Source organism: Haliaeetus albicilla, unplaced genomic scaffold (genome assembly GCF_947461875.1).
Source record: "Haliaeetus albicilla unplaced genomic scaffold, bHalAlb1.1 scaffold_168, whole genome shotgun sequence".
NCBI lineage: Eukaryota > Metazoa > Chordata > Aves > Accipitriformes > Accipitridae > Haliaeetus > Haliaeetus albicilla.
The window spans coordinates 49,013-66,105 of NW_027212559.1; the positions used below are offsets into that span (position 1 = coordinate 49,013).

The window sequence follows — 17,093 nt, forward strand, 5'->3', positions numbered from 1 at the left end:
CGGGGAGGGCGCTTGCCCGCTCGGGGGGAGGGCGGGGCCTCTGATGGGAGCTTCCGGGCGGAAGTGACGGACGCGGAAGTGCCCGCGGGGCAGGAAGTGGCTGCGGGCGCGGGGGGCTTTGAGGCCCCACGGGGACACCCCCCCCCCCCTTAGCTGAACCCCCCCCGGGATTTGGGGGGGACCCAGGGACCCCCCACGGGGATCCCCCGCGGAGACGGGGCCGGGGGGGCACTTGGGGGGCGGAGCTGGGGCTTGGGGGGGGCAGAGCCGGGATTTGGGGGACACTTGGGGGGCAGAACCGGGGCTGTGGGGCGAGGCCCGGGCGGGGGGGCAAGAGGCAGAGTCCCACATCCCGCCCCCCCGGAGACCCCCCACATCCTCACACTCCCCCCCTGTTGGGGGACAATAAATGACACCGGTGGGAAGTCACCTTTGTGGCCCCCCCCCCCAAACTCCAGGGTCCCGCCCCCCAACTCTGGGGTCCCCCCCAAACTCTGGGGTCCCCCCCAACTCCCAGCCCCCCCCCCCAAAACTCCTGGGCCCCCCAAATTCTGGGTTCCCCCCCTCCAAAACACTCAGCCACACTTTTCCTCATGCAGCTTCATTTAATGGCACTTGGTCCGTCCCCTGGGGGGGGACCCCAACACCGGGGGGGGTGGGGGACACCCCGACATCTGGGGGGGGACCCGGGACCCCCCCGGTTCGTGGGGGGGGGTCAGTAGCGGGAGAGGCGGCACATGTCGCAGCGGCAGGCACCGGCCGAGACGGTCTGCAGGCGCCGGCGGGAGCCCCCGGGACACCGGAGGGTCACCCACACCTGCGGGGAGGGGTGGGGTGGGGTGGGGCACGCCCGGGCACGCCCCTCACACGCCCTGCCCCGCCCCGCCGTCCCCTGCCACGTGGCGCGCGCCCTCACGCACCCCGGCGCGCCCTGAGCTGCGTCGGATAGGCCGGCGCGTGTCGTACATGCTCACGCGCCCCGGCACGCCCTCACGCGCCCTGCCACGCCCTGGTGCATGTCACACGCCTCGGCACACCCCAGCACGTGTCGCACACCCTGCCGCGCCCTCGCACCCGGCATACCGTCACACGCTCTGCCATGTGTCACACGCCCTCCCCCGCCCCAACATGCCCTGCCCCACCCCACCACACTCTGGCACATGTGACACGCCCTCACACGCTCCGCCACGCCCTGCCATGCCACGCCCTGGCACATGTGACACGCCCTCACGTGCTCCGCCACGCCCTGCCATGCCATGCCCTGGCACATGTGACACGCCCTCACGCGCTCCACCACGCCCTGCCCCACCCCACCACGCCCTGGCATGTGACACGCACTCCCCTGCCCCGGCATGCCCCACCCCACCACGCCCTGGCACGTGACACACCCTCACGCGCTCCACCACGCCCTGCCCCACCCCACCACGCCCTGGCACATGTGACACGCCCTCGCGCTCCGCCACGCCCTGCCCCACCCCACCATGCCCTGGCACATGTGACACGCCCTCCTGCGCGCTGCCCCGCGCTGCCCCGCCACGTGTGACACGCCCTGCCCTGCCCTGCCCCACCCACCTTGTGCATGCGGGCGATGGTGCAGCAGCGGGCGCGGGAGGTGCGGGGGCGGCGGCTGGCGGCCATGATGGCGCGGGGGGAGGGGAAGGCGCTGGACTCGCAGTGCCCCACGCAGGCGGCCGCCGCCGCCCCCCCCCGGCACCCACCGGCCCCCGGCCCCACCTGCACCCCTGGGGGCACCGTCACCCCCCCACCACGTTTTGGGGGGGGGGGGGCACCCAGGGGTTGGGGTCCCTTTGGGGGGGGGCACCGAGGGGCTGGGGTCTTTTTTGGGCGGGGGCACTGAGGGGATGGGGTATCTTGGGGGGGGGCATCCAGGGGTTGGAGTGCCTGGGGAGGGGGTCACCGAGGGGATGGGGTCTTCTGGGGGGGGCACTAAGGGGCTGGGGTCTTTTGGGGGGGGCACCCAGGGGTTGGGGTCCCGGGTGGGGGGACACCTTGGTGCTAGGGCCCCTTGGGGGGGGCACCCAGGGGCTTGTGTCCCGGGGGGTGTGGGGGCACCTGGGTGCTGCGGTCTTTTGGGGGGGGGCACCTTGGTGCTAGGGTCCCTTTGGGGGGGGGCACCCAGGGGCTGGGGTCCCTTGGGGGGGGCACCCCCAGGGGTTGGAGTCTTTTGGGGGGGGCACCCAGGGGATGGGGTATCTTGGGGGGGGGCACCCAGGGGTTGGGGTCCCTTTGGGGTGCCTGGGGGGGTGGGGGGGGGGGGTGGGGGGTGTCACCCAGCCCAAGGGGGGTCCCCCGGCTCTTACACTGGAGGCGGCAGGCGGGGGGGGGTCGGTCGGGCAGGGCCGGGGGCAGCAGCAGCAGGAGGAGGAGGAGGAGGAGGAGGAAGGCGGCCATGGCGGGGGGGGGGCGGCCGGACGTCTGCCCCCTCCCCCGGGGGGAGTCCTCCTCCCCACCAGGGGGCGCTGAGCGTTACCGGCGCGGAAACCGGAAGCGAAGGGGCGGGGCCAAGGCGGAGGCGGGGCGGTAACGCGGGCCAATAGGCGGCGTGGGCGGGGCCTCGGGGCCGGCGGCGGCGCGCGGGGCGGCCATGGGGCTGCTGACCATCCTGAAGAAGATGCGCGAGAAGGAGCGCGAGCTGCGGCTGCTCGTGCTGTAGGCGGGGCTGGGGGCGGGGCCGGGGGGCGGGCGGGGTCTGGCGGTGGGGGGGCGGGGCCTGGGGGGGAGCGGGACCGGGGGGGGGGGGGGGGAGCGGGCGCTGCGGGCCGGGGGGGCGGGGTTCGGGGAGGGGGGCGGTGCCGAAGGTGCGGGCGTGGCCAACCGCGGAGGGCGGGGCTGATGGGGAGAGGCGGGGCCAAGCGGGGAGGCGGGTGCGGGCAGGTAGAGGGGGAATGGGCGGGGCCAAGCCTGAGGGGTGGGTGGGGCCGGGGTGGGTGGGGCCGGGGTGGGCGTGGCCCCAGGACCCCACCCTCCTCAGGGGCCTGGACAACGCGGGGAAGACGACGCTGCTGAAGCGCTTCAACGGGGAGGACGTGGCCACCATCTCCCCCACCCTCGGCTTCAACATCAAGACCCTGGAGCACCGCGGGTGAGGGCGGGGCGGGGCGCGGCCGCCACACCCGGGGGTCACGGGGTCACGGAGGGGGCGGCCACGGCGGGCGGAAGGGTGGCCGTGGTGGTCACGGGGGTGGCCACAGCGGTTATGGGGTGGTGGTGGCCACGGCGGTGGGCTCGTTGGTCACGGTGGTGGCTGTGTTGGGCGTGGTGGTGGCCACGGTGGTCGTGATGGTGGCCACATTGGTCGTGGTGGCGGTCACAGTGGTGGTCATGTTGGTCACGACCACGGTGGTCGTGGTGGTGGCCACATTGGTCGTGGTGGTGGTCACAGTGGTGGTCATGTTGGTCACGGTGGTGACCACGGTGGTCGTGGTGGTGGCCACATTGGTCATGGTGGTGGTCACAGTGGTGGTCATGGTGGTCACGGTGGTGACCACGGTGGTCGTGGGATGGTGGTGGTCACAGTGGTGGGCTCGTTGGCCATGGTGGTGGCCATAGTGGTCATGGGGTGGTGGTGGCCACGGTGGTGGTCACATTGGTCATGGTGGTGGCCGTGGTGGTGGTGGCCACGGTGGTGGTCACATTGGTCATGGTGGTGGCCGTGGTGGTGGTCTTGTTGGTCATGGCGGTGGCGACGGTGGTCGTGGGGGGGGATGGTGGTGGTCATGTTGTTCATGGGGTGGTGGTGGTCACAGTGCCATGGTGGTGGCCACAGCGGTCATGGGTGGTGGTGGTCTTGTTGGTCATAGTGGTGGCTACATTGGTCATGGTGATGATATTGGTCTTGTTGGTCACGGTGGTGGTCATGTTGGTATGGTGGTGGCCACAGTGGTCATGCTGTGTTCATGGTGGTCATGGTGGTGGCCACGGTGGTCATGGGGCGGTGGTGGTCGCGGTGGTGGTCTTGTTGGTCATGGTCATGGTCACTTTGGTCGTGGTACTGGTGGGCACAGTGGTCATGGGGTGGTGGTGGCCACGTTGGTCATAGTGGTGGTCTTGTTGGTCATGGTGATGGCCACAGTGGTCATGGTGATGGCCACGGTGGTTGTGGGGGGGTGGTGGTGGTCACGATGGTGGTCCTGTTGGTCATGGTGGTGGCCACACTGGTCATGGTGGTGGTGGTGGGCTTGTTGGTCATAGTGGTGGCTACATTGGTCATGGTGATGATGTTGGTCTTGTCGGTCATAGTAGGGGCCACAGTGCTCATGGTGGTGGCCACGGTGGTGGTCACATATGTCATGGTGGTGGCCACGGTGGTTGTGGGGTGGTGGTGGTCACGGTGGTGGGGTTGTTGGTCATGGAGGTGGTGGTGGCCACATTGGCCATGGTGGTGGTAGTGGGCTTGTTGGTCATAGTGGTGGCTACATCGGTCATGGTGATGATGATAGTCTTGTTGGTCATCATGGTGGTCTTGTTGGTCATGGTGATGGCCACAGTGGTCTTGGGGTGGTGGTGGGCTTGTTGCTCATAGTGGTGACTACATTGGTCACGGTGATGATGTTGGTCTTGTTGGTCATGGTGGTGGCCATGTTGGCCATGGTGGTGGCCATGGTGGTCATGGTGGTGGCCACAGTGGTCATGGGGTGGTGGTGGCCATGGTGGTGGTCACACTGGTCATGGTGGTGGCCGTGGTGGTGGTAGTCACGGTGGTGGTCACAGTGCCATGGGGGTGGCCACGGTGGTCATGGGGTGATGGTGGCCACGGTGGTGGTCACATTGGTCATGGTGGTGGCCATGGTGGTCGTGGGGGGTGGTGGTCGTGGTGGTCACGATGGTGGTCTTGTTGGTCATGGTGGTGGCCACATTGGTCTTGGGGTGGTGGTGGTCTTGTTGGTCATAGTGGTGGCTACATTGGTCATGGTGATGATGGTGGTCTTGCTGGTCATGGTGGTGGCCACGTTGGTCATGGTGGTGTCCACGGTGGTCATGGGATGGTGTTGGTCACAGTGGTGGTCTTGTTGGTCATGGACGTGGTCACGTTGGTCATGGTGTTGGCCACATTGGTTGTGGTGGTGGCCACAGTGGTCGTGGTGGTTTCCACGGTGGTTGTGGTGGTGGTCACATTGGTGGTCGCATTGGTCATGGTGGTGGCCATGTTGGTCATGGTGGTGGCGGCAACATAAGTCATGGTGGTGGTGGTCTCGTTGGTCATGGTGGTGGCCACATTGGTCATGGTAGTGGTGGCAACAGAAGTTGTGGTCGTTGTCGTAGTAGTGGTCTCATTGCTCATGGTGGTGGCCACATTGGTTGCAGCAGTGGCAGCCGTGTTGGTAGCCATGGTGGCTACAGTAGTGGCAGTGACACTGGTCTTGTCGCTCATGGTGATGGTCACGTTGGTCATCTTGGTGGTGGTGGCCACAGCAGCCACGTTGGTGACAGTGGTGGTAGTCTTATTGGTCACGATGGTGGCCACGTACATCATGATGGGGGCGGTGACAGCAGCCCCGTTGGTGGCCACGGTGGCCACAATGGTGGCAGTGATGGTGGTCTTGTCACTTACAGTGGTAGCCATGTTGGCCGTGGTGCTGGTGGTCTTGTGGCTTATGGAGGCAATGGTGGTGCGATGCCAGTAGCCCTGTTTGTGGTCATGTTGGCCACGGTGGTGGCCGTGAGATGGCCACGTTGGCCATGGTGGTGGTCACAATGTTCATCCTGCTGCTCGTGGTGGCAACCGTGCTCATGGCCATGGTGGCCATGTCAGTTGCCACGACAACGTTCATGTTGGTGGCCATGTTGGCCATGACAGTGGCCCATGAAGGTGACCATGCTGGCAACCATGACGATGGGCGTGTCAGTGGCCATGTTGGCAGTGACGGTGGCCCATGAAGGTGGCAACCACGATGGTGACCATGCTGGCGACCGTGTTGGCAACCATGATAGTGGACATGCGGGTGGCCGTGTTGGCAGCCATATTGGGTGTGACAGCGGCCCACGAAGGTGGCCATGTTCGCAACGATGACAGCCGCCGTGTTGACTGGGACAATGACCACCATGTTGAGAGCCATGTTGGCGGCCATATTGGCTGGGACAGTGATGACCATGTTGGCGCCCATGTTGGCTCAGACAGTGACCACCATGTTGGTGGCCATCTTGGCAGTGACAGTCGCCCATGAAGGTGACCCTGTTGGCAACCTTGTTGGTGGCCATCTTGGCAGCCATGTTGGCTGGAACAGTGCCCACCATGTTGGCGGCCATCTTGGCAGCCATGTTGGCTGGGACAGTGCCCACCATGTTGGCGGCCATCTTGGCAGCCATGTTGGCTGGGACAGTGCCCACCATGTTGGCGGCCATCTTGGCAGCCATGTTGGCTGGGACAGTGCCCACCATGTTGGCGGCCATCTTGGCAGCCACGTTGGCTGGGACAGTGACCATCATGTTGGTGGCCATGTTGGCAACCCCCCAGGTTCAAGCTGAACGTGTGGGACGTGGGTGGTCAGAGCTCCCTGCGCTCCTATTGGCGCAACTACTTTGAGAGCACCGACGGCCTCGTCTGGGTGGTCGACAGCAGCGACCGGCAGCGCCTCCAGCTCTGCGCCCACGAGCTGCGCGGGCTCCTGCGCGAGGAGGTGACGGGGGCGCGGGGACACGGGGGTGTCGTGGGGACGTGGGGGTGTCGTGGGGACGTGGGGGTGTCGGGAGGACGTGGGGGACGTGGTGGAGGCACGGGGGTCGTGGGGGATATGGGGGACACGGGGGACATGGGGGTCATGGAGGACGTGGGGATGTGGACATGGGGGTCACGGGGGGGACGACGGGGACGCAGGGGTGCGATGGGGACGTGGGGGTCACGGGGTGGGGGGCTGACACCGATGCTGCTCCATCCCCAGCGCCTGGCCGGGGCCACCCTCCTCGTCTTCGCCAACAAGCAGGACCTGCCCGGGGCCCTCCCGGCCAGCGCCATCCGTGAGGTGCGCCGGACCCCTCCGTGTCGTCCCCCCCAAGTCGCCTGGGTCCCTCTGGGGTGGGAGGGGTGGTCCCGACCCCCCCGGTCGCCTGGGTCCCTGGGGGGGGGGGGGGGATGCCATGGTCCCTCCTGGACCCCTGTGTCCCCTTGGGTTGGGGGGGGGTGGTCCCAACCTCCCTGGACTCCTGGGTCCCCTTGGGGTGGGGGGGGGGTGGTCCTGACACCCCCCCGGACATCTGTCCTCCCCCCCCGCCACAGGCCCTGGAGCTGGACACCATCCGGAGCCACCACTGGTGCATCCAGGGCTGCTCGGCTTTCACTGGCCACAACCTGCTGGCCGGCATCGACTGGCTGCTGGACGACATCGCCAGCCGCCTCTGCCCCGCCGACTGACGGACCCCCCCCCCGAAACCCCGTCCCGGGTGCCTGGGTTCCCCCCCAGCACCCCCCCACCCCCCCCCACCGCCGGCCGGGATGGGGTTGGGGGTGACGAGCCCCCTCCTCGTGTCAATAAAGGCGACGGTCGAAGGTGCCGTGGGGCTACGTCGGGGAGGGGGGGCACCCCAAAATGGGCCTGGGGTCCCCAGAAAGGGTTCTTTAGGGGTCCCTGGGGGCAGTTTTGGGGTCCCCGGAGTGGTTCTGGGGGTCCCTGGGCTGGTTCTGGGGGTCCCTGGGGGCAGTTTTGGGGTTCCTGGGGCAGTTTCTGGGGGGCCGGGGATGTTTTGGGGGTCTCTGGGGGGAATTTTGGGGTCCATGGGGAAGTTCTGGGGTCCATGGGGCAGTTTCGGGGTCCATGGGGCAGTTTTGGGGGGGCTGGGGATGGTTTTGGGATCTCTGGGGTGTTTCTGGGGGTCCCTGGGGGCAGTTTTGGGGTCCCTGGGTCACTTTCTGGGGAGTTGGGGGTGTTTTTGAGATCCCTGGGGTGGTTCTTGAGGTCCCTGGGGGCAGTTTTGGGGTCCCTGGGGCAGTTTTGGGGGGGGCTGGGAATGGTTTGGGGTCCCTTTGGGGCCCCCCCCCCCCCAGAGGGCACCCAGGCATCCAGGACCCTCCAACAACTTGGCCACTGGGGGGGGTCTCGGTGCTTTATTGGGGTGTCCCGGGGGGGCTTAGGGGGGACTTAGGGGGCCCCCCCGGGGGGGTCCCTGAAGGCGGGGGGGGGGTGGCAGAGGCCCATCCTCATCCTCGCCGGCCTCGGCCTGGCCCCACACAGCCGCCTGTGGGGACACGGGGGCCACACAGTGTCACCCCCCCACACACCGCGGGGGTCACCCCCCCCCCCATAGGATCAGCCCCCCCCATAGCCCCCCCACAAGCTCACCCCTCCATATAGCCCCCCATTAACCCCCCCATAGTGTCACCCCCCCCCCAGAGTCACCCCATAAGGTCACCCCCCCCCCCCAGCGTCCCCCATTAAGCCCCCCCCCCGGTGTCACCTCCCCCATAAGGTGTCCCCCCCCCCGGGTCCCCCATAATGTCACCCCCCCCAACATCACCTTTCCTCATGGCTCCCCCATAGGGTCACCCCCCCCCAGTTTTACCCCCCCATAGAGTCAACCCCCCATAGGCCCCCCCCAGTGTCACCCCCCATGTCCCCCCCCAAGGTCACCCCCATAAGCTCCCCCCCAGTGTCACCCCCCATAGATTCACCCCCTCCCTAAGGTCACCCCCCCCCATAGGCCCCTCCAGCCCCCCCACACCGTGCCCCCCCCCCCTCCCCGCAGCTCACCAGGGCCCCCGGGGGGGCCGCAGTCGCGGGGGGGTCCCCCAGCACCCGCTGCAGCACCTCGGCCACGCGCCGGCTCAGCGTCGCCCGCTCCAACGCCATCGCCTGCGCCTGCGCCCGGACGCCTGCGTGACCCCCCACCCCTGGGTGACACCCCCCACCACCCCTGGGTGACCCCCCCACACACCCTCCCCGGGTGACCCCCCCCCCCCGACACCTGGGTGCCCTCGATGTCTGGGTCCCACCCGGACACCTGGGTCCTCCCCAAACTCCTGGGTGCCCCCCCCCTCGATGCCTGGGTCCCCCCCACCACCACCCCTGGGTGCCCCCCCCGACCCCTGGGTGCCCCCCCCCCGACCCCTGGGTCCCTCACCAGGCCGCGCAGTCGCTCCTCCAGGAGGCGGTTGAGCCGCTGGGAATTGGCGTAGTCATCCTGGAGCCTGCGGGGGACACCCAACTGGGGGGACTGGGAGAACTGGGAGGCCTGGAGAAGGGGACTGGGAGCACTGGGGGGGCACGCTGAGGGGACTGGGAGGCCTGAAGAGGGGGACTGGGAGCACTGGGGGGGCACGCTGGGGGGACTGGGAGGCCTGGAGAAGGGGACTGGGAGCACTGGGGGGGCACACTGGGAGAACTGGGAGTCCTGGAGAGGGGGACTGGGAGCACTGGGGGGGCACGCTGGGGGGACTGGGAGGCCTGGAGAAGGGGACTGGGAGCACTGGGGGGGCACACTGGGAGAACTGGGAGCCCTGGAGAGGGGGACTGGGAGCACTGGGGGGGCACGCTGGGGGGGCTGGGAAAACTGGGAGCCCTGGAGAGGGGGACTGGGAGCACTGGGATCCCGGGGGGGTGGGGACTGGGAGCACTGGGGCACTGGAGGACCCCAACAGGGGCACGAGTCGAGGCCCCGCCCACCCCGGGGGTGTGTCCCTGACCAGGCCCGCCCCGTGGGCGTGTCCGACCAGGCCCCGCCCCTAACCTGTCCATCCGCTCCCGGAGGGCGTCGAGCTCCGCCCGCGCCGGGGGGGGCCGGGGGGGGCTGCGGGGGGGGGGGAGCAGCTTTGGAGCCCCAAAACTGACCCGGGACCCCCCAATACCTCCCCTGGGGCCCCCCCAAAACCTGCCCAGCCCCCCCAAACCTTTCCCCGTAACCCCCCCATACCTTTCCCCGTAACCCCCCCATACCTTTCCCCTGCCCGCCCCCCCCCGAATTGCCCCTGGGACCCCCCAAACCTGCCCCAGATCCCCCAAAACCCTCCCCAAGGGACCCCCCCCAAAAAAAAACCTCTGTCCCCCCCCCTCCCAAAACTCACCCCCTCGCTCCCCTGCCGCCTCCAGCCGGCTCCTGCTGGGGGGGGGAAGGTTAAGGGGGACCCAGGCACCTGGGTGCCCACCCGCCAAAGTCTCCCCAGGCACCTGGGTGCCCCCCCCACCCCCCCGAGGGGACCCAGGCACCTGGGTGCCCCCCCCAAAGTCTCCCGAGGCACCTGGGTGCCCCCCCCAAAGTCTCCCCAGAAATCCGGGTGCCCCCCCCCCAAAGTCTCCCCAGGAATCTGGGTGCCCCCCCCCAAAGTCTCCCCAGGAATCTGGGTCCCCCCCCAAATCTCCCCAGGGTACCCAGGAATCCGGGTGCCCCCCCCAAAGTCTCCGCAGGTACCTGGGTGCCCCCCCCACCCCCCCGGAGGGGACCCAGGCACCCGGGTGCCCCCCCCAAAGTCTCCCCAAGCAGCTGGGTGTCACCCCCCCCCCCCAAGGGGACGCGGGTGCTCCATACCTGCCCCCCATCTTCCTCCTCCTCCTCCTCTTCCTCGTCCATCCCCCCCCCGGGGGGGCCGTGCGCCCCCCCCCCCCCAGGCAGAGCCCCCTGGGGGGTGAGGGACCCCGACGACGACGACCTTCGGGGGGACCCGGGGCTGGGGGGCTCCTGCGGCACCCGGGGGGGGCCCGACAGCTGGGGGGGGGGCCCCGACCCCCGGGGGGGCCACCCCAGGGCCTGGAGGTGAGCGGGGCTCAGCACCCGCCGCGTCAGCTCGTCCAAGAAGCGGGAGAAGCGGGGACCCCCCCGGGGCCCCCCCACCGCCTCCAGGGAGCGCCAGCGGCGGGGGGGCCCCCCCCGGCCCCCCGGCCCCCCCAGCCCCTCCTGGCTACGGCTCTGCCCCCGCCGCAGCCCCCCCCCCCCGGCCCCCGGGGTCCCCCCCGGCTCCCCGAGGTTTTCGGGTCCCCCCCGGGGTCCCCGGCTGGGTCCCCGGCGCCGGGGGGGGCTGTAAGGGTGGGGGGCACTTTTGGGTGACACGGGGGGGGGGCCCGAAGGTCCCCGGGACGTCCCCGAGGGGCTCCAGGGGGTCCCCGAGCCCCCCGGCGACGTCCCCGGGGAGGCGGAGGTGGCTGGGCCCCCGGCGCCGGGGGGGGCTGTAAGGGTGGGGGGCGCCCTTGGGTGCCCCCGCCGTGTCCCCGAGGGTCCCCGCGATGTCCCCGAGACCCCCGGGGACGTCCCCGGGGTGCAGCCCCTCGTGGCTGCGGCTCAGCCCCCGGCGCAGGCGGGTGCCCGAGGGGCTGGCGGGGTCCCCGAATGTCCGCAGGGGGTCCCCGGGGGGGTCGGCGATGTCCCCGAGGGTCCCCGCAACGTCCCCGAGCCCCTCGGGGACGTCCCCGGGGTGACGGCCGCCACTCGGCCCCCGCCGCCGCCGGTGGGGGCCGTAGGGCTCCGAGACGACCCCGGGGGGGACGGCGACGTCCCCGAGGGTCCCCGCGATGTCCCCGAGACCCCCGGGGACGTCCCCGGGGTGCAGCCACTCGTGGCTGCGGCTCAGCCCCCGGCGCAGGCGGGTGCCCGGGGGCCTGGGGGGGTCCCCGAGTGTCGCCAGGGGGTCCCCGAACCCCAGGGGGTCCCTCAGGGCGTCCCCACGGGGCGAGCGGGGGGGACCCCCGTGGTGGCCTTCCCTCCCCCCAGAGGAGGAGGAGGAGGAGGAGGAGGAGGAGGGCGAGGGGGAGGAAGAGGGGGTGCCCGGGGGGGGCCCCGGGGGGGTGAAGAAACGTTCGAGCAGCTGCAGCTTCCCTGGGGGCACCGGCCCCCCCCCGAGCTCCCCCCGGGACCCCCCCCGGCCCGCGGCCCCCGGCGGGACGAGCGGTGCCGGAGGGGGGATCCCCGAGGGGCCCCCCCGCTCATCCCGGCCCCCCCGGGCCCCCCCCGGGCCCCCCCGGGACCTCCTGCTCCCTGAGCCGCTGCTGGGCAGCTCCGGCTCCGGGCCTCGATCCGGTTCCAGGCTTTGATCCGGTTCTGGGCGGATCCGGCTCCGGGTCTTGGATCCGGCTCCGGGTCTTTGATCCGGTTCAGGTCTTTGATCCGGTTTTGGTCCCTGATCCGGTTCTGGACTTTGATCCGGTTCCGGACTTTGATGCAGTTCTGCTCTTTGATCCGGCTCCGGGTCTTGATCCGGTTCTGGTTAGATCTGGCTCCGATCCCTGATCCGGTTCCGGTCCTTAATCTGGCGCCAGCCCTTAATCCAGTTCTGGTCTAATCCAGCTCCGGCCCCTGATCCAGTTCCGGTCCTTAATCCAGTTCTGCTCCCTGATCCGGTTCTGGCCCCTGATCCAGTTCCAGTCCTTAATCCAGTTCCAGTCTAATCCGTTTCTGGTCCCTGATCCGGTTCTGGCCCCTGATCCAGTTCTGGTCCCTGATCCGGTTCCGGTCCAATCCGGTTCTGGTCCCTGATCCGGTTCTGGTCCCTGATCCGGTTCCGGGCCTTGATCCAGTTCCGCTCCCGGCTCCGGCTCCAGTCCCTGCCCCGGTTCGGGCTCCGGCTTTTATACTGGCCCCGCCAATGACGTCAGCTGCCCACGTGACACCCCCCCCGGGTCCACATCCCCCCCCAACTCCCCCCCATCCCACTGGAACTGGTGGCACTGGGGACACTGGGATGGGCCGTACTGGGGACACTGCAGACACTGGCACGGCTTAGACTGGTGGCACCGGCACTGGTTTCTCTGCCTTGACTGGTTGTACTGTTATACTGGTGCTGGTTGTACTGGTGTCCCTGGCGCTGGCTGTACTGGTGGCACTGGTGTCCCTGGTGCTGGTTGTACTGGTGTCCCTGCCAGTAGCCGTACTGGTTGTACTGGTGCTGGCTGTAGAGGTTGGGTATACTGGTGCTGGCTGTACTGGGTATACTGGTGGTGGCTGTGCTGGTTATACTGGTGCTGGCTGTACTGGTTGTACTGGAGCTGCCTGTACTGCTGTCCGTGGTGCTGGCTGTACTGGTTATACTGCCACTGGCTGTACTGGTTATACTGGTACGCTTATCGCTGGCCATAGTGGTCGCACTGGTGCTGCCTGTACTGCTGTCCGTGGTGCTGGCTGTACTGGTTGTACGGGTGCTGGCTGTACTGGTGGTACTGGCGTGCCTAGTGCTGGTTGTATTGGTTATACTGACACTGGCTGTACTGGTGGTACTGGTGTCCCTGGTGCTGGCTGTACTGGTGGTACTGGTGTCCCTGGTGATGGCTGTATCGGTCACACGGGTGCTGCCTGTACTGGTGGCACTGGTGTCCCTGGCGCTGCCTGTACTGGTGGTACTGGTGTCCCTGGTGCTGCCTGTACTGGTGGCACTGGTGTCCCTGGCGCTGGCTGTACTGGTGGTACTGGTGTCCTGGTGCTGCCTGTACTGGTGGCACTGGTGTCCCTGGCGCTGGCTGTACTGGTGGTACTGGTGTCCCTGGTGCTGCCTGTACTGGTGGCACTGGTGTCCCTGGCGCTGGCTGTACTGGTCGGTACTGGTGTCCCTGGTGCTGCCTGTACTGGTGGCACTGGTGTCCCTGGCGCTGGCTGTACTGGTGGTACTGGTGTCCCTGGTGCTGCCTGTACTGGTGGCACTGGTGTCCCTGGCGCTGGCTGTACTGGTGGTACTGGTGTCCCTGGTGCTGGCTGTACTGGTGGTACTGGTGTCCCTGGTGCTGGCTGTATCGGTCACACGGGTGCTGCCTGTACTGGTGGTACTGGTGTCCCTGGTGCTGGCTATACTGGTGGTACTGGTGTCCCTGGTGCTGGCTGTATCGGTCACACGGGTGCTGCCTGTACTGGTGGTACTGGTGTCCCTGGTGCTGCCTGTACTGGTGGCACTGGTGTCCCTGGCGCTGGCTGTACTGGTGGTACTGGTGTCCCTGGTGCTGCCTGTACTGGTGGTACTGGTGTCCCTGGTGCTGGCTGTATCGGTCACACGGGTGCTGCCTGTACTGGTGGTACTGGTGTCCCTGGTGCTGGCTGTACTGGTGGTACTGGTGTCCCTGGTGCTGGCTGTATCGGTCACACGGGTGCTGCCTGTACTGGTGGTACTGGTGTCCCTGGCGCTGCCTGTACTGGTGGTACTGGTGTCCCTGGTGCTGCCTGTACTGGTGGCACTGGTGTCCCTGGCGCTGCCTGTACTGGTGGTACTGGTGTCCCTGGCGCTGCCTGTACTGGTGGTACTGGTGTCCCTGGTGCTGGCTGTATCGGTCACACGGGTGCTGCCTGTACTGGTGGTACTGGTGTCCCTGGTGCTGGCTGTACTGGTGGTGCTGGTGTCCCTGGTGCTGGCTGTATCGGTCACACGGGTGCTGCCTGTACTGGTGGTACTGGTGTCTCTGGCGCTGCCTGTACTGGTGGTACTGGTGTCCCTGGTGCTGCCTGTACTGGTGGCACTGGTGTCCCTGGCGCTGGCTGTACTGGTGGTACTGGTGTCCCTGGTGCTGCCTGTACTGGTGGCACTGGTGTCCCTGGCGCTGGCTGTACTGGTGGTACTAGTGTCCCTGGTGCTGCCTGTACTGGTGGCACTGGTGTCCCTGGCGCTGGCTGTACTGGTGGTACTGGTGTCCCTGGTGCTGCCTGTACTGGTGGTACTGGTGTCCCTGGTGCTGGCTGTATCGGTCACACGGGTGCTGCCTGTACTGGTGGTACTGGTGTCCCTGGTGCTGGCTATACTGGTGGTACTGGTGTCCCTGGTGCTGGCTGTATCGGTCACACGGGTGCTGCCTGTACTGGTGGTACTGGTGTCCCTGGTGCTGGCTGTACTGGTGGTACTGGTGTCCCTGGTGCTGGCTGTATCGGTCACACGGGTGCTGCCTGTACTGGTGGTACTGGTGTCTCTGGCGCTGGCTGTACTGGTGGTACTGGTGTCCCTGGTGCTGCCTGTACTGGTGGCACTGGTGTCCCTGGCGCTGGCTGTACTGGTGGTACTGGTGTCCCTGGTGCTGCCTGTACTGGTGGCACTGGTGTCCCTGGCGCTGGCTGTACTGGTGGTACTGGTGTCCCTGGTGCTGCCTGTACTGGTGGCACTGGTGTCCCTGGCGCTGGCTGTACTGGTGGTACTGGTGTCCCTGGTGCTGCCTGTACTGGTGGTACTGGTGTCCCTGGTGCTGGCTGTATCGGTCACACGGGTGCTGCCTGTACTGGTGGTACTGGTGTCCCTGGTGCTGGCTGTACTGGTGGTACTGGTGTCCCTGGTGCTGGCTGTATCGGTCACACGGGTGCTGCCTGTACTGGTGGCACTGGTGTCCCTGGCGCTGGCTGTACTGGTGGTACTGGTGTCCCTGGTGCTGCCTGTACTGGTGGCACTGGTGTCCCTGGCGCTGGCTGTACTGGTGGTACTGGTGTCCCTGGTGCTGCCTGTACTGGTGGCACTGGTGTCCCTGGCGCTGGCTGTACTGGTGGTACTGGTGTCCCTGGTGCTGCCTGTACTGGTGGTACTGGTGTCCCTGGCGCTGGCTGTACTGGTTGTCCTGCTGCCGGCTGTACTGGTGCCCCTCCCCCCCCGCCCAGTCCCCCCCAGTCAGGCCAAGGGCGGGCTGAGGTCGCTCCCAGTCGATACTGGGAGGCTCCCAGTCCGGCCCCGAGGCCCTTTCCATGAGGCACCCACCGGGGGGGAGGGGCCCGGACGCCTGGGTCCACTTTGGGGGGGGGGGTGTCGTGACCTCTGACCCCTGACACCCCGAGACCCCCCCGAAACCTCCCAGCTACCCCCCCCATCCCCCCACTGGTCTCCCTGGGGGGGACACCCCAAAATTCTCGGGGGGGCTGCTGGGGGGGGCGGGGGTCTCCAGGTCTGATGCGGGGGGCAGGGGGCGGTTTTGGGGTGCTGGGGGGCACCTTTGGGGAGGGGCGTGTTTTGGGGGGGCTGGGAGGGGTTTGGGGGCTCCCCCCCCGGTGGCCGCTTACGCAAATGGCGTAGCTCCGCCCCCTCGTCCGGCGCCGGGAATACGGCCACCATAGAGAGGAGGCCGCCCGCGCCGGCTAGAGCGCCGCCGCCGCCATTTTGGTTGCGGGCGGGTGACGCCGCGTTCCGGCCCCGCCCACTTAAGGGAGAGTGGGCGGGGGAAGAAAAAGGCGGGTCCGTACCCCGACGTGCCCGGGACGTGGTGACGTCGCCTGGACTGGAGGCGGGATTCCCGTCGGAGATTGGCCGGCGTAGCTGCCAATCACTCAGGTGACGGCGGACGGGCCCGGCAGCGGCGGCGCAGCCCGAGGTGGGGCCGGGGGGGGGCGGTTATGGGGGGGGGGTCCCGGCTGGGGGGGGACGGGACGGACACGGTTGTGGGGTGTCCTGGTTGTGGGGGGGGCCAAGTTTGGGGGGGGGGCTGGTTATGGGGGGGCCCCGGTTATGGGGGGGACACGTACTGGGGTCGCGGGGGGGGCAAGTTATGGGGGGGGGCGGTTATTGGGGGTCCCGGGGGGGTTATGGGGGGTCCCGGCTGGGGGGGGGGGGGGCAAGTTGTGCGGGAGGGGCTGGTACTGGGCGGGGGGCAGTTATGGGGGGGACATTTACCGGGGGGGGGGGCATGACGGTTTTGGGGTGTCCTGGTTTTTTGGGGGGGGGCAGGTCTGGGGGTGGGCAGTGACGGCCAGTTTGGGAGGACCCCATGGGGTGGGGGGGGGGTCCAAGGTTGGGGCTGCGCCAGTTTGTACTGGGGGGGGAGGGGCTGGATTTGGGGGTGCAGGCCCCCCCCCGACCGCCCCTGCCCCCCCCAGGGCCGCCATGTCGTGAGGATGTTCAGCCTGGAGGAGTTCCCGGAGGAGCCCGGCTCCCCCCCCGCCTCCCCCTGGGGGGGTTCGCCCCCCCCCAGCCAGCCTGGCACCCCCACAGCAGGTGAGACCCCCCCTCCTCCTTTTATGGGGGGGGGGGGCTGTGTTTCCATCCCCCCCAGGGTGGGGGCACCCCATCATGGCAGGGCACCCTGGGGGGGGGGGAAGCACCCAAGCCCCCCCCCCTCTCCATTTTGGGGGGGGATTCACCCCAAATATCCCTCCTGGGTGGGGGGGGCTCCCCACAAACCCACTGTCACCCTTTTTTTGGGGGGGGACACCCCCCAAATATTTGGGAGGGCACCCCAAAACCTCTCATTACCCCCCCCACATGAGTGGAGCTT

At 68.5% G+C, this 17,093-nt stretch overlaps 4 protein-coding genes and 1 long non-coding RNA gene across 5 annotated transcripts; 2 read left to right on the forward strand and 3 right to left on the reverse strand.

The window, feature by feature from the left end:
• Nucleotides 1-535: 535 nt before the first annotated feature.
• GPHA2 (glycoprotein hormone subunit alpha 2) lies at nt 536-2,418 on the reverse strand. The gene is made up of 3 exons (XM_069778070.1): nt 2,322-2,418; nt 1,573-1,742; nt 536-817 (listed from the first exon to the last, which is right to left on the reverse strand). Exons 1-3 carry the CDS (start codon nt 2,410-2,412, stop codon nt 716-718), a joined length of 363 nt encoding a protein of 120 aa, XP_069634171.1. The 5' UTR covers nt 2,413-2,418; the 3' UTR covers nt 536-715.
• A 120-nt stretch (nt 2,419-2,538) lies between these two features.
• On the forward strand, nt 2,539-7,504 carry ARL2 (ARF like GTPase 2). Its single transcript, XM_069778069.1, has 5 exons — nt 2,539-2,670; nt 2,993-3,103; nt 6,476-6,638; nt 6,900-6,980; nt 7,235-7,504. Exons 1-5 carry the CDS (start codon nt 2,606-2,608, stop codon nt 7,367-7,369), a joined length of 555 nt encoding a protein of 184 aa, XP_069634170.1. The 5' UTR covers nt 2,539-2,605; the 3' UTR covers nt 7,370-7,504.
• LOC138684443 (uncharacterized) lies at nt 3,560-4,669 on the forward strand. The gene is made up of 3 exons (XR_011323706.1): nt 3,560-3,631; nt 3,788-4,035; nt 4,376-4,669. It is a non-coding gene; the product is annotated as an uncharacterized lncRNA (long non-coding RNA).
• Nucleotides 7,505-8,047: 543 nt separating the features above from the next.
• Nucleotides 8,048-11,865, reverse strand: LOC138684446 (collagen alpha-1(III) chain-like). The gene is made up of 8 exons (XM_069778073.1): nt 11,862-11,865; nt 11,245-11,754; nt 10,474-11,213; nt 10,013-10,044; nt 9,679-9,738; nt 9,073-9,139; nt 8,703-8,810; nt 8,048-8,190 (listed from the first exon to the last, which is right to left on the reverse strand). The coding sequence occupies exons 1-8, from the start codon at nt 11,863-11,865 to the stop codon at nt 8,083-8,085; spliced, it is 1,629 nt and encodes a 542-aa protein (XP_069634174.1). The 3' UTR covers nt 8,048-8,082.
• Nucleotides 11,866-13,100: 1,235 nt separating this feature from the next.
• On the reverse strand, nt 13,101-15,575 carry LOC138684447 (repetin-like). The gene is made up of 2 exons (XM_069778074.1): nt 14,497-15,575; nt 13,101-14,424 (listed from the first exon to the last, which is right to left on the reverse strand). Exons 1-2 carry the CDS (start codon nt 15,573-15,575, stop codon nt 13,101-13,103), a joined length of 2,403 nt encoding a protein of 800 aa, XP_069634175.1.
• Nucleotides 15,576-17,093: the final 1,518 nt, after the last annotated feature.